Here is a 15,739-nt window from a genome sequence, read left to right as displayed (position 1 = left end):
GACCCAGAAATCCCTTAAATTTCCAACTTTTACCAACAAAATATATTTAGTGCCCTTCTGTGGATCCACAGTGAAGAGATAAACACCATTTCAGAACAATGTCTCAAAGATAAAATTACAAATAGTTTGGAAACTCGCGATATATGGGGCATTAGAGCAAAACGAGCTTAATAACTACATATAGAAGCGTTCCACGTTCATGAAACAGCACTCACTGGATTCTTTGCAAAATTCCCTTTCGAATAAGCACTTGATCTCTTCTGAAGAACGTTATCAATTTTTTCCACATTTGAAATCGGATTTCCCCAATGTGCGGTGGCGTGGCGCGGCGAATTTTTTTTTAAATATTTTTCCATTTTCATTCCAAAATTTGTTGTGAAAATTAAAACTGTATAAATAGGATCTAAGGACCGATGCCGACGTATCGTCTTTTCAACGCAACGTGCACGCAGCGGTCAAATGACGCAAGTATGCATCGGCACGGCGAGGCTGCGTTACCGCTTTTTCTCGATGCACACCTGCGTCTTTTTAACGCTGAGTTACGTGGGCATCTACCCTAAGATGTGCATTGCGTTCATTGATTGATTGATTTGTATTTTTTACACCGCTATTATTATTCACCAAAAGCTTTTCGTGTATAAAAAACACTTGGTTCGTGAGCTAACCTCCCTCCCCCCATGTGGCGTATCGTGGTCATTTTCCAACCCACATCCCTTCCCCCATATATAACCTCGTGGTTTCTAGATGGCCCCTAAGAGAAATCGAATTCAATGGAAATTCAATTAATTGCCTTCGAGATTTGGTTTCAGTAGCTGTGGACAGAGGATTAAATTTGATTCAGTTTTAATTATTTTTTTGTTTTGTGGTCCTCCCCGGCGTATGATTGTCCGTATCATTCCTAACTCATATTCTGAAGATCCCGTGGAAATTAAGAAGAACTTTTCGTGGAAATTTCAAAGAATTTCTCGCAAAAATACCGAGCTATTCTGAAACGTCCATGAATAAATCTCAAAAATTTCTTCGAAATTTTCATAGAAATTTTTCCGAATTTATCGAAAATTTGCCGCTGTGCAATACAATACATTACTCACCACACGCGTGGGTTGAAGAGCGCCTAAAATTAAGCATTCCACATTACACGAGGCTTAAAATACAACAAGCTCAATCGAACCACCAATCGCACACGACGCCGACGGCGTCGGCCGCCTTACCGTTGCGCGCGAACTCGCAGCGTAATGACGACACGCGGTCGAGGTATATGGCTCGTTTTCATTAACCCATCACATTGGTACCTTTCAACTTACTACTATTTGGCGACAACTGGATTTAAAAATAGTGCACGGTCAGTCCAATTTTGCACAGCTGTAAGATCGGTCGTTGTTTCAAAGGTTCTGAACGCTTCTGCCGGGAGGTGTGCACGTGATTCACGGTCGAATAATATTCACGCGTATCCCGCGGTTTTCCGATACGTATTCGGTGCGTTACGACGACGGTGCGTACAATAATTAGAGGTGTGTTACGATCGGTCACGGTGGTGAGAGTACGAAACAATGTTGGCTTGAAGCGCTTGTAGCGAAAAAAGACGATTACATAAATTCTGGCAAACGATAGTTGTGAAGGGTTCAATCTGTTTGATACTTTTCGGGAAATTCGAGATTTTTGTGAATTGGTGATGTTTCGTACTGCTGTTATGACGATGTGCCAAAAATAAATCACGCGATTCAAAGTTGGACTCGTGACGTACCATCTTGAAAGGGCTGTTCATCTTTATGGTGACAGTGTGACAGTATTCTGCAAAGCGAGAGATAAATTAGGGTGATTCGCAAATACTTCACCATTTACCGTTGTTGAATAGAAAGACAATTACAATAGGGGAAGGGGGGCAATATGCCCTAGCTAAGCAAACACTGCTCTATTGTCTTATTTGTAACGCTATTCATGGGTATTTTTACATTATGCATCAGTTAAACAAGATAGCTAGTTGATGCCATTCAAAAATTGTCAAAAATCTCAATCATATTGATAATATTCACATTTCAAAAAAGTGGTGATATTCTGTTGCCGGAAAACTCATGAGGCAAAACGCCTTTTAGCTAGCAGCTCCTAGGGAACAAAGTACCATGCGTCGGCGAATCAGCATTCTAGTATGGATAGTCCGTGGAGACGCAAGTACTTTGTAGGTTATTGCCACTAGGGCGTTTTGCCTCGCCAAAATGTTAGATGATTCTTCAAAATGTGGAAATTTTCGGTTTTTCCGACCTTCCCATGCACTATTTTGAAACTTTCTTCGCCTATCCTACATAATTTTAGATCTAGTTTTGTTACGGACATCTTAATGACGGTAAATATGAGGGAAACCACAAAAGGCGTTTTGCATCGGGGGGGCGTTTTGGGGCCTCTTCCCCTACAGGTGTGCGCCACGCTACCACCGCCGGTAGTTTTGCAACGGTGCATGGGTGCTCCATACCTGATGATCTATAATTTCTCACAGTAGTGGTTCAAGTGTGTACGAGTCATCATTATTCAATACCCTTTTAATCAAACTATATTACTATTTTATACAACGGCAAAATTTGTGAAAATTAAAAATTTATATAAAAGAATTAGGGAAACAGATGGCTTTGGCAGGTTTTGTTCTATTATTGTCAGGGGGGTTTTTGTCGACCGAATTCTATGAAATTTGGCCACAATATTCTTTTATATGCAAATAATGTTTAGGCCAAATTTGAGCATAATCAGTCATAAAAAACCCCTGACAATAATAGAACAAAATCTGCCAAAGCCGTCATCCCCCCTATTTAGGGTCTGTCTTATTTGGAAAATTCTGGATAATTATACTTAGAAGTGACGATTCAATAATTATCGAATAACCCTGCTCGCAGAGCAAGATTACTTTTGACAGATATCGAATCATTTTTGATTGTTGTTTTTCTGGTATTGCTGGGTAGCAACACCTATTCTTATGACCGAGTGATTTTCGGGTCTGTACGTATTAAAAATACATAAGCATGAGCATGAGCATAATGACCGTGCATTTCGTAGCTGCTACTCCGTGATTTACCAGAGCAATCACAACTGCACAGAGAATCAATGGATTGAAGCATGGGATTTGATCTCCAACCTAATTGTGCACAGTTCGAGGACTCCAATATTCTGAATGGTCTATAACGGCACTGGTCACGTCCTCACGGTCTATCGGGGATGGGAAGGAATTGATGATGCAATCACTCGCCCACTGCAAGCCGAGTACACCTCTGCACTCGCCACGAGTTCCTAAAGAATTTTATTGGAATCTGGGGGTTATACACCCAAAACAATTGAATCATTTGTTTGAGAAACTGCATAAGTCCATTTTACACTATTTCGAGAAAACAACAAAAAACTGGTTTTGAACAAATTTGCACCGAATCTTTCGATTTCTTCGATACAGATCAATAGTTTTTGGCAAAACTCAACACCCTGGGGCATTTTCAGTGCAAAAAATCTAAGCAGTACTACACAATTGCTCTTCAAAGTACGTGGACATATGTAGTTTCTCAAACAAACGAAATTTTTTTCATATATTCCTGAACAAAATTTTTTTTTTCGTATTTTTTGCCAGAATACGTATTTTTGGACGAGGATTCAGAATATATAAAAATCTCATTTTGGCCAAAAATGTTACATATGCAGTTTCTCAAACAAACGGTTCAATTATGTGTGACATTCTTTGTATTAAGCATTTTGTATCAAATCTCGCATTCAAACCGATCAGAGAATGCCATACTTGTTAATACAGCTCATTGCATTAAGTCAGTTTATTTGGTTTCGATCAATACATCCAAACGAATCTCGTTGGCTCATCATAAAACAAGTATATGAATCGTGTACAGCAATATAACTTTTACCCACACAATCTTCCCGATTCCATTTAGCTTGATGAGGGAAAAGGAAACAAATATGCATGGTACTTATTCCACTCGTATCACTCATTGGTATCCCTATTACCCTTCCACTTGTAACATCCGCATAGTATGAAACGTGGATTATGATTGCCTTTGGTCGCATCGTTCCTCATCTGGTAAATAGCTTGGATGGTTAGCGCGTCAGTCTAGATGTGCTAAGTGTAGAGGGTCCGGGTTCAATACCCGTCTTCGACGGAATTTTTTGTAAGGTTGCTGAGGTTGTCGAAGTATATCGCATTTCACTCCTCGATGGGGATTAGATTCAATGTGTAGACACTAACACATAAGCAGTTCTTATTTTCTCGTGACCGGAAACCTAATGCAAGGGCCTGACGTGCCTGTGCATTTATCGCAAATTATGGCAAACTGGACGCGAAACTAATGCGAGATTGCAATAAAATGTTGCAATCTCTGGTTGGGTGTAGGTTCTATGGCAGAGGTTTATCTTGGTTAACGTGGTGCCAAGTGTGATAGGAATGAAAGGGTGGTATATGTATTCTAATTGGATGCCGAAACGAGCTTTTTCGCTCATTTCGAATTCTAACAGTTACCTGCTAGAACTAATCAAGTTGTAGGTATAGGGATAGAAGATGGAAACGGTATGAAAGCCCATTTCCAGTTCTATTGATTGCTAGGTGTTGGTTTTCTGAATTGTGTTTGATGAAGCAATTTCAATGTTTCATTTTCGATACTGGCTATGAATTTTATTCAACTTTGATTCTGCCCGACTTATTGTCCCACGTCGCTCCAATTCAAAGATACAGATTCTTTGCGTTTTCTCAGCTTTTATCTAACACGTAAAATAATGAACGCAGTGGATTGTGTTGGATTGAAGCAAATTTCTTTTATTGCAGGATGGGCAAATAATTTCAGCTGGCACTGTAGACCTTTTTATCGCTAACTTGCAGATATGATCCTTCGTCTACCGGGATCAGCACTTTTGCTTTGTCAAGAGTCAAATTTGAGCTGAGCGAATTGGACTAGTTATCAACACGTCGAAGAAGAAGTACATGATAGGAAGAGGACAACGCTCAAGAGAGGACAACGTAAGCCACCCACCACGAGTTTGTATTGGTGGTGACGAAATCGAGGTGGTTGAAGAACTCGTGTACTTGGGCTCACTGGTGACCTCCGATAACGATACCAGCAGAGAAATTCGAAGACGCATCATGGCAGGAAATCGTACGTACTTTGGACTCCACGAGACGCTCCGATAGAAAAGAGTTCGCCGCCGTACCAAACTGACTACATATCTACAAAACGCTTATAAGACCGGTAGTTCTCTACGGACACGAGATCTAGCCGATGCTAATGGAGGACCAACGCGCACTGGGAGTTTTCGGAAAGTGCTGTATACCATCTATGGTGGGGTGCATATGACGGACGGTACGTGGAGGAGGCGAATGAACCACGAGTTGCATCCATCGTTCACACCGCAAAAACCGGCAGACTACGGTGGGCCGGGCACGTAGCCAGACTGTCCAACAGTTATCCGGTGAAAACGGTTCTCGACAACGATCCGACGGGAACAAGGAGACGAGGTGCACAGCGGGCAAGGTGAATCGATCAGGTAGAGGAAGATTTGCGGACCCTCCGCAGACTGCGTGGTTGGCGACGTGCAGCCATGGACCGAGCTGAATGGAGAAGACTTTTGTATACTGCACAGGCCACTCTAGCATTAGTCTGGTAATAAAAAATAAATCGTGTCAATCCCTGCGATGCGATGTTCACCCATAAATCCCGCCAGGCACTGCCCCACGAACTCTCTTGCAATTGGTGTTAGTCGGCGGCATAAAATTCAGGAGAGTACCTTTTGGCGGCGTTAGTATTGTGATTGCGCGGAAGTTGCCACAATCCAGCTTATAGCTCTTTTTGACACGACACCTTCCATCCACTCCTGCGGCAAAACATCATCCTCCCAAACCTTGGTAATTACCCAGTGCAGCGCTCTAGCTAGTGCCTCTCTACCGTTTTTAAACAGCTCTTCTGGTAGTTGGTCAACTCCAGGGGCTTTGTTGCCTTTTTGCCGGCCGATCTTCTGCTGCATTTCCTGGAGATTCGGAGCCGGAAGTCGTATGTCCTGCGTCTTCTCGTTCTATCACAGTCTTTGATGTTCTACGGTCCTCAACCTTCCGTCGGGTTGCATCAGTAATTCACTATTTTCGCTAAGTGCGCAGCTCAACCCAGATTGTTCTAGCTGGTTTCGATAACGGTATTCTTGAATGCGGTTAATTGTTCTTCTACGCTGTCACATTATGTAACATCTACTTCCCGTTCCAAGTTCTTCAAGTCCCTGTAACTGGAAAGATAGACAAGATTGTCCTACGATAGCATGGAGGATTCCACCGCGGAATATCATATGAGGAAAATCCTTCGAAAAAGCCCTCGATCGTCTGTGTGACGCCCCTAGACGCAAGGGATTTGTGGACAAAACGGTGGGTCTCACCGAAGTGCAGGACGAATTTTCGAAGTGCAGCATTCTGCACAACAGTGTCCTGCACGGTGGTAGGTCATTTGGCATAAATTCGTTTGGCATAACGCCGTTTGGCATAAGGCCGTTTGGCATAAAGGTCGTTTGGCATAATGTCATTTGGCATAACGACCGTTTGGCATAATGGCCGTTTGGCATGATGGTCATTTGGCATAATAGTTGTGTAATCATCAATTTCGACACTTATGCATAATATGTTCAATTATTTATAATGATTGTCACTTTAACATTATAAAAGAGATGTTCTAAATAGATTTTTTCGAATTAAAGTTCAGATTCTATCAAATCACTGCTTGAAGGTTCTTTAATTAGACTTTTTATTATCTGCCTATTTCACTTAAAAACTTTTTACCTCTGCGTCAGCAGCAAGATCGTCGTTGACTAAAACAAACTACAATATACGGAAATTCAAACAGCAAAATTGTAAGTGCAATGGAAAGAAAATGAAGTTATTTCTGCATGACAAATATTCATTTCTTTAAAAGCATACTTTGTCGTTCATAAGTCTAAAAAGTATATGCTTCTTTTTTTCAAGTAATGCATTTTTTAGGCATATCACAAGGGAGAATATGCATGGTTCCTATTCTCAATGTATGCAATATTCAGTTTTAGAAAAGGGAAGCTATAGCTCCTTCTTTCAAATGATGCATTTTCTTGGCGAAGGCAAAAGGAGATTTGATTCATTTGTTCAATTAAGGCATTTGCTCGGTTAAAGGCAAAGAGGGATATGATGCCTTCTTTCAAAGGATGGATCTTCCCGACAGTTACATCAGAGAAGATATGGCTCAATTTTTCAAAGGATACATTTGCCCGGCAGTTAACGAAATACGTAATGCTTCCTTCTTCCAAATCAGGCATTTGCTCGGTTTAATGCGGGGGAAGATATGATCGCTTCTTTCAGGATCGCATTCCAAATTAGGCACCTGCTCGGTTTCCATGCCGTTAGAGGAACAAGCATATTCGAAGAACAGAAGAGACTTTCTCATTCTAGAGTCTTGTCGTCATGCCCTTCTTGTCACAGTAAGAATTATCCCCGGCAAATTTCAAAAGCAACTTTTCCTACCTCTTTATTATGTTTAAATACATGTTCGCGAGCCGTTTCAAGCCCAGTCGATGTGAGCTGAAATTTTCTCGAAAATCTCACCTTAGCTCAAACAATCTTCACAGGTAGCTTATGATATGTAATTGGAGTTTTTGGACCAAGAACTAATCGTTTTATACTGTTTTCAAACAGTTCGAGTTTGATGAAAAATCGTGAATCCAAAACGGTGAAACTTGTAAAAGGATTGAAAAATAAGTAAGGATCCACGATAAAAATTCTCGTAAAAATTGTGTAATTTACTCAACAAGCTATTGAATAAGACGTAAAACAAGTAATAATCAATCACATGAATTATAAATAAATTTTCATTGATTAAAATTTGTTTCACTGAAATAAACTTTAAACTTGAAATCAGGACTACGGGGAGTACTGGGTCATTCGAGATAGTTTCCCACTCGGGGTGATGGGTGATGACATTCATTCGGGTAATGGCGTTCGTGGTAGTGGCCTTTGGGGTAATGGCATTATGGGTAATGGATATATGTAATGTCATAAAGTCGAAATGGTTCCTTCTTTCAACTCAGGAACTTGCTTGTTTTAAGACATGGGAAGATATTTCCCTTCTTTCAAAAGGTGCATTTGCCCGGCAGACGGCAAGAGACGATATGATTTCTTCCTTCAATTGAGGTATTTGCTCGGCTTAAGGAAAAGGAAATAATTATCCCTTCTTTCAAAGGAGGCATTTGTTCAGCAGAAGCCAAACAGAATATGACTCCTTCTTTCAATTCAAGAATTTTGTACGCTCGGTTCAATGCAAGGGGAGATACGATCCTTTCTTAGAATCCGTTTGCTCATGTACTCTGGCTTTCCCTTACAGAAAAAAATCCAATGTCAATTTAATTCAATGCTGATCTATCTTGCCGGTAGGTGCGTCATTTCATATGGTCCTGTTTTGACAGGAAGCTTCTTTATTCTCAATTTGTCACGCCGTACAACTCCGTTCCAAATTATTGCCCATATGAAGGAAATCACGTAACTGAATGGCTCAACAAATCTTACTTATCCATTACACAGCTCAAATAACAATTATGCCAAATGACCTTATGCCAAACGACCATTATGCCAAACGGCCGTTATGCCAAACGGCCATTATGCCAAATGACTTTATGCCAAACGGGGTACAAACGTCCTGCACAACAGAGCCCTGTCCAACCCTTATCCGGATAGCGCTGGAGTGATGCACGGATGGTTAAATCTATTTCCGCTAGCGTTCTCCATCGTAACCAACGAAATTATGGCCCGCTTTGGCGGCACATCACCATGGAGCAGCCGAACGACCTCGAGTTGGTCTGCTACCGCAACAGCCCCCTATCAAAAAGTGTCTTAAACGTCAACAAGTTCAAATCATTGAATGTAAGTAAACACTAGCAATCCTTCAACCCCATGGTAGCCGGGCAACCAGTGGAGAAGGTCGGAAACTTTTAACATCCTCGAAGCCAACCAGCGTCGGACGGCGGAATCAAGATCATCATAGAAACACGGATCAAGAAGGCCAGGCTCTCGCGAGCCTACGAAACACGAAGATCCAATCGGTCCAGTCAATGCACCAAACCTCAAATACTCAACTTCAATGCGTGATCTGTGGCCGGCCAGACACTTTACGAAAGAGCGGAGACGAAATCTGCTGGAATCTGGTACCACTGGCAGCAGAGGCAAACCAAGGATGCCGTGGCAATGGAATCTCGATAAAGTAATAAACGGAGTCGATATAAATCCGGGATATCATTTAAAAAAAAGTCATGGAAATCGTATTCGACCAGAGGTCGTACAGATTGAACATTTAACACCTATCATGAGATAATGGAATTTTCCGATCACGAATCCGAACGTTACGGACTTCAAGCGTTGTTCATGCGCATCTTGGCTCCCGACACTAAGGTTTTGCGGAATGCGTCCTGCTTCTGATAGAACTTGCGTGTTTCTTGAGAACAGTATAGCTGCTCAATCTTCTCGCACTCAATGTTATTGTTATTTTCATCGAATAAAGATCCAAAGTTTCTGAAACCGTTTACAAGGAGCGGTAAGTATCAAAGTATGTTCCATTATTTACTGTGAGGGTTGCAAAACGAACGATTTCATGACATTTGATCAGCCTACAGCAGGCCCTGACTAGGCTTCTTCCTCATCGGACAACCAATGGGGTAAATCCGACCCAATCTATTGCGGCTACTTGCTACACCGGAAAATACCTTTCCTAAAAGCAAAATCCACGACAAATCGAATGGTGCTTTTTGCATTCACCGGGAATTATTGGAACTGACCGTTTTACTCCATTGACCCCTTAAAATTGTATTTTTATGACAGTTACAATATAAAATCGATTGCAGCTAACTATTTCCATGTTTTCTTATGCTAATTTAGTAGAAAATACCAATGTTATAAATTCTGGCCTTGGATCATGACTGGAAGTGGCCATTTTGCCCCATTTACCCACGAAAATCGTAGTTTTTCTATGACAGCTACAATTTAAAATAGATTTCGGCTAACGATTTCTGTGTTTTCTGATGCTTAATTAGTAGAAAATACGAATAGTATAAATTGTGTATAGTCCAGCCTAGGGATCCTACATTCAGAGATATGCGAAAGCAGCCATCTTGAGCCAATCGAGCATTGAGAGCTGTCAGAATCTGAGCCAAAAGAACATTGTTATTGTTGCGGATTGAAAGGTATTGCGATTGTAATGAAAAAGATTTTACGAAAAGTTTTGTCGAATAAACAATTTGTTTTACATTGGCAAGTTGAAGTAGTCTAGTTTATGCATAGTACTTTGTTCATTTGTATTGCACTTTTATTTTAGTGATAATGCACTGTTGGATGTTAGATAACGAAATCAGAAAATGCCATTATACGCAAAGTCATGTTCGAGCTCCAACATTTTGCGCCATGGCAAGTGCTGGCAGCGTTTGTTTACGAAAGTAACAGCGTTGCTAAATCGTCTGGAAAAGTATTCGCACATCTCTTAATATAGGATCCCTAGTCCAGCCTGGACTGTCACTAAAAATGGCTGTTTTGCCCCATTTACTTCTAAAAGCCAATTTATTCTATGATCGCTAAGATTTGAGATCGATTGCGGATAATTATTTCTATGATTCTTGATGCAAATTCAGTAGGAACTACAGGGTCCGGCAATTGAAGTGCTACATTGGGACATACATACAATTAAATAGATCAAAACAAAAACATTTTATTTCAAATTATTTCAATTTAACTTGGAAATAAATCACTTTTCAAATTTCACATGCCAAGTTCAACTTGTTCGTCCTTTAGTTTGACCACTCGCCGCAGACGATCGAGAAACACATCGCACGAGTTTTTTTTTTTGTTAAATATTTTGGCTGTGCATATGCACAGCACATGTTTCGAAATGATATGAAATTTTCGAAAAAGAATCCACGTGTCTTGGAGGGACTCGAAATCTCAACCTCCTACTCTTTAGATAGGCGTGATAACCCCTATACAACAAGACCACTTAAAGGTCACGTTTGCGAAAAAGCCATCAAAATCCGAAACATCGTACGAGGCCCGTAGGTGCCATAGTTAACATAGTTAATTTTTGATCCACCCTTTTTATATCTCTCTATCGCCTTGCAGGGCCACTATATATAGTATAAAGGACGAGATGGAATTCGGTGACGTTTTACATCGATGTTTATAGCTGCAATGCATTTTAAAAATACATAGTCAAGAATGAAATTGTGCATAGCTCGTGCGCAATGAGGCGTGACACGGAAACGTGCGATCATTCTCGACCCTGCGAGGTTATTGCACTGTAAACAAGGGTTGGCTGACTGATCAGTATAGCAATCGAGGTTTCGGTGTCAAGATTTGCTCATTAGAAGGATCGCATTAGAGATAGTAGAGCAGTGACTCAACGAGTTGTTTTCGGAAGATGCATGGTCTCTTGTACCTCTTAATTGCGGATGTCGTAAATTAGATGAAAGGAAAGTAGTATTGAAAGAGTTGTTATCTGATTATGTTATTCCTATTCAACGATGTTATTAGCAACATACCGTTGATTATTATACTACAGAATCATTCGAGACTATTAAAATACGCTTCTACGCGCTGGCGTTATTAGAAGAGGACGGTGCCAAACTCTTTATTCCTGCCGCTATTATACATTTATTCTTTAAAATCCTTGCATCACAGATAAACAGACGGAACTGGAAATGAGTTAACGTCAACGAAAATAAGATGGGACGAAAATGTGGAAAAGCGGGTATCGAACGGCAACTTCTTACCAAAGCTGTATCATTACTAATGGGCTTGGAATTGGCTTCATAGGTCATAGCTCATAGGGACAACATTCGCCAACGTGTGGTTGGGAGACAGTTAATTAACGCAAGTATGTGCTACGGGTAAAAGGCTGTTTCGTCAACTACGGCATTTTATAAGTTTAGTTTTATTAATTAGTAAAACATATTTAAATAATTTACAGGAAATGTCGAACTTTGTTCAATTTGTTAAAATGAAAAATAAAAACAAAAATTCAACTTTATTATTTGCAGTTTCCAATGGAAAAATTCTTCAAAGCGATCAGTCGCAAAAAACCGAACGACGATGACGGTAGCCATTCGAAGCTGGCTCGGGTCCTCACCCTGCTGGACCTGACGGGGCTTGGCGTTGGCAGCACGCTGGGTTTGGGCGCGTACGTTCTGGCCGGCTCGGTCGCCTACGAACAGGCCGGGCCCGGTGTGGTGGTATCGTTTGTGATAGCTGCGCTGGCGGCGGCCATTGCCGGACTTTGCTACGCAGAATTTGCGGCTCGGGTCCCGAAGGCCGGATCGGCCTACATCTACACGTACATCACGATTGGAGAGTTTGCTGCGTTCACCATCGGGTGGAATCTGATGTTGGAGTACATCATTGGTGAGTATAGTTTGGCAGAATGCATACTTCAGACAGATGAATTGTTTATGATTCTTGTAGGAACTGCCAGTGTGGCTCGCGGATTGAGCGGATATATTGATGCGCTCATCGACTACCGGATGGCGAATACGCTGCAAAGCATCGTGGAATTCAGAGTTAGTTTTCTAGGGAAATACCCGGACCTATTTTCATTCTGCGTGGTACTATCGATTACCGCTCTCTTGGCGTACGGCGTTAAAGAATCGACGGTCTTGAACAACATCTTCACTGGAGTAAATCTGATAGTGATCGTTGTTGTGCTGGTTTCCGTTGGAACAAAGGTGAATCCAGACAATTGGAACATCAAACCGGAAGATATTCCCGAAGGGGTGAAAGGAGGTGTGGGAGGATTTATGCCATACGGAGTTGCTGGAGTGATGGCAGGAGCGGCCAAGTGCTTCTACGGATACGTTGGATTCGATTGCATCGCAACCACCGGGGAAGAGGCCCAGAATCCTTCCAGGAACATCCCATTGGCGATTATATTTTCGCTGTTGATCATTTTTCTGTCTTACTTTGGAGTGGCTACTGTTCTGACAATGGCACTACCGTATTACAATCAAGATCCAATCGCTCCGTTTCCGAATTTGTTCGACTGGTTGGGATGGCAGGAGATCAAGTGGATCGTATCAATTGGGGCGATCTTTTCACTGTGCACAAACTCTTTGGGAGCTATGTTCCCTCTACCGCGTGTCCTGTACGCCATGTCATCAGATGGAATTATGTTCAAAAAGCTACGGACGGTGAACCCGGTGACAAGAACGCCAATTCTGGCAACGGTGATATCTGGAATATTGTCAGGAACTATGGCTTTGTTGTTCGACCTGCACCAGCTGATCGACATGATGTCCATTGGCACGCTTTTGGCTTACACGATCGTCGCCTTAAGCGTGTTGGTTTTGAGGTATGACGAGAATACGAATTTCCGGACCAGTGTTCCCATCCAAGACAAGTCGGTGATTGTGAAGCAGCTTTTCAATTTGAACATTGCCAAGACTCCAAACTCGCTCTCTTCAAAGATCGTCAAAATTAGTTTATTACTTTATGGTAAGAATTATATATATTTAGTCATCGTACACAAACTACCTGGCGCTGTTGAAGATATTTACGCTCAAACGATTTGAACGACATTTTTCACACGAAACACGAAACGAGTACGGCGCTATGTAATTTGTGTATGACACCTGAGATCGGGATCTAATGAAAAAACTCTTTCTAGCGCTTGTCACCTGCATCATCAGTGCCTTTCTTGTCCATGGACAAGACTACCTTACCGCGCAGTATCCGCTGAATCTGATGATCTTAACCATTCTCGCCATGGCCATTTTAGTTCTCTTTCTGGTCATTGCGTGCCAACCCGCCGAGGAGTCAAAGCTCACCTTCAAAGTCCCGCTGATCCCATTTGTACCGATGCTGAGTGTCCTGGTCAACATTTATCTCATGTTCCAGTTGGACATCAACACGTGGATCAGTTTCTCCATTTGGTTGATGGTTGGCTTTCTGATTTATTTCACCTACGGTATTCGACATTCGGCTCTGGGTCCAGGCAGTCAGACACTGTCTGAAAGTCAGCTGGAGAACCCATTTGCCATGATCGGGCTCGAAAAAGTGTAGTTATGTAAGAAATAGTATAATGATTATTTCAAATAAGGTTTGTTAGTCAATGAGTTTCATTCCGTGCTTAGGCTAGTAAAAGTTGCAAGAAAATGTGAATAACGGTTTGTGATCAGTAATTGTAGACATCAAAATTAAGAGATAAATTAAAATAAATTATGCACATTAGCATCTTTACATCAAGAACACTTGATACGAATAAATCAGTCGTTTGACATATCTCGGTCTCATGAGAATAAACAAAATAATTAATAATGAAAACATTGATCATCTTTGTTTTTGATTCCATTCCTTCTATTCCCTGGTAACAAAGAACTACTAACGCAACGCATAGCCAGAAGAAAACGCTGCATCCATTACAAAATAAACATGCAGATAGAAATGGGCTGATTAAAAATAAACGTGCTTATAAACATCAATACGATGTGCACAATCCGGTTCAAGCATGTTTCGGTAATTGTGCTCTCGAATGAAAGTGCAACTGTAATTAACTTGTAAATATAATCGCATGCCTCAGTTTTGGGAACAAAAACTAGTAAAGTTGGATAAGTTCACGAAAGCAATTAACTTACAGCAGTACATGTCCTTCAGTGACTGAAATATCGAGAATCTAAGCAATAAGCCATGGGGATGCGAGGATATTTTTAATTTAGGTTATTTTCATACACAACAAACATTGGAAGGTGAAAACAGGGTTGTTAACGCCCTCCGGGAGTGAATGAAAACGATTTTAAAGTATGTTGCTCCAAACGATACTCAACTGAAATATATTCACAATATTACAATTATTTACAAACTATACAAACCAATTTACAATATAGTTTTCCTTCGGCTACAATTGAACAAAAATCTACCTCTGGGCTCGCGGCGACGTAATTAATGTAATTAGCTAATTACAACAAGTTATCACAAACGTTCTTACTGATACCATTCAAACTTAAACTCACAGTTAGCAACAGTAGTGGAACGAACACTCCTACTGTGCGGGAGACGGACGATTAACTTACTTACTTAGGGATCCTGTACACCTCCGGTGGCCGACTTGAAAGATCTCCATCCCGAGCATTGCCCGGCTATTGCTTTAACCTGTCGCCAGGTTAGATTTCGGTCGACTTCTTTTATTTCTTTATTGAGGCTTCGTCGCCATGAACCTTTGGGTCTGCCTCTGCTGCGATGTCCCGCTGGGTTCCAGTCTAATGCTTGTTTACAAATTTCGTTTCCGCCCTACGTAGAGTGTGTTACCGTTTAGGTATCTCCACCCTAGGGAAGAAGTTGAAGCAGAGCGAGAGAAGCAACAAAAAAGAGCCAGAGACGAACAGCATACTACTGTTCGTCATAAAGAGAATGAGTTATCTTTTGAAATATGTCATTTTTAATTGTTTGCTAATTAAACTATAACTATTAAATACTAATTAAGCCTAGAGGAGAATAATGAATATCTTATATTAAAGTCTTAAAACTATACAAGGATTAAACTATAAACAATTAGCTTAGGACATCAAACAAGTTATAAAACAGCACTCCGATGAAACGGTCATATTAAAATTAAGTTACATCTGACATACACTAAACAAATACAAGCATTATTTGGGATCAGGGATTTAAAAGGAAGTTTAGACGACGGAGTATATACAAGGAACGTTTGGAAAAGGGAGGGAAATTGAGGGTCAGCTACCGGTC

At 41.1% G+C, this 15,739-nt stretch overlaps 1 protein-coding gene across 2 annotated transcripts; it reads left to right on the top strand.

Moving 5' to 3' along the window:
* Positions 1 to 1,363: 1,363 nt before the first annotated feature.
* LOC134220764 (cationic amino acid transporter 2-like) lies at positions 1,364 to 14,320 on the top strand. 2 transcript variants are annotated; one of them, XM_062699868.1, is made up of 4 exons: positions 1,364 to 1,511; positions 12,046 to 12,406; positions 12,467 to 13,492; positions 13,665 to 14,320. In XM_062699868.1, the coding sequence occupies exons 2-4, from the start codon at positions 12,052 to 12,054 to the stop codon at positions 14,057 to 14,059; spliced, it is 1,776 nt and encodes a 591-aa protein (XP_062555852.1). In that variant the 5' UTR covers positions 1,364 to 1,511; positions 12,046 to 12,051; the 3' UTR covers positions 14,060 to 14,320. The 2 variants fall into 2 exon arrangements, with proteins under 2 accessions (XP_062555852.1, XP_062555853.1); XM_062699869.1 differs by having other exon boundaries at positions 1,364 to 1,534.
* Positions 14,321 to 15,739: the final 1,419 nt, after the last annotated feature.

The sequence above is a fragment of the Armigeres subalbatus genome, chromosome 3 (genome assembly GCF_024139115.2).
Source record: "Armigeres subalbatus isolate Guangzhou_Male chromosome 3, GZ_Asu_2, whole genome shotgun sequence".
Lineage (NCBI taxonomy): Eukaryota > Metazoa > Arthropoda > Insecta > Diptera > Culicidae > Armigeres > Armigeres subalbatus.
The sequence above is the reverse complement of the archived record's forward strand: the minus strand, read 5'-3'. Positions and strand labels throughout refer to the sequence as shown.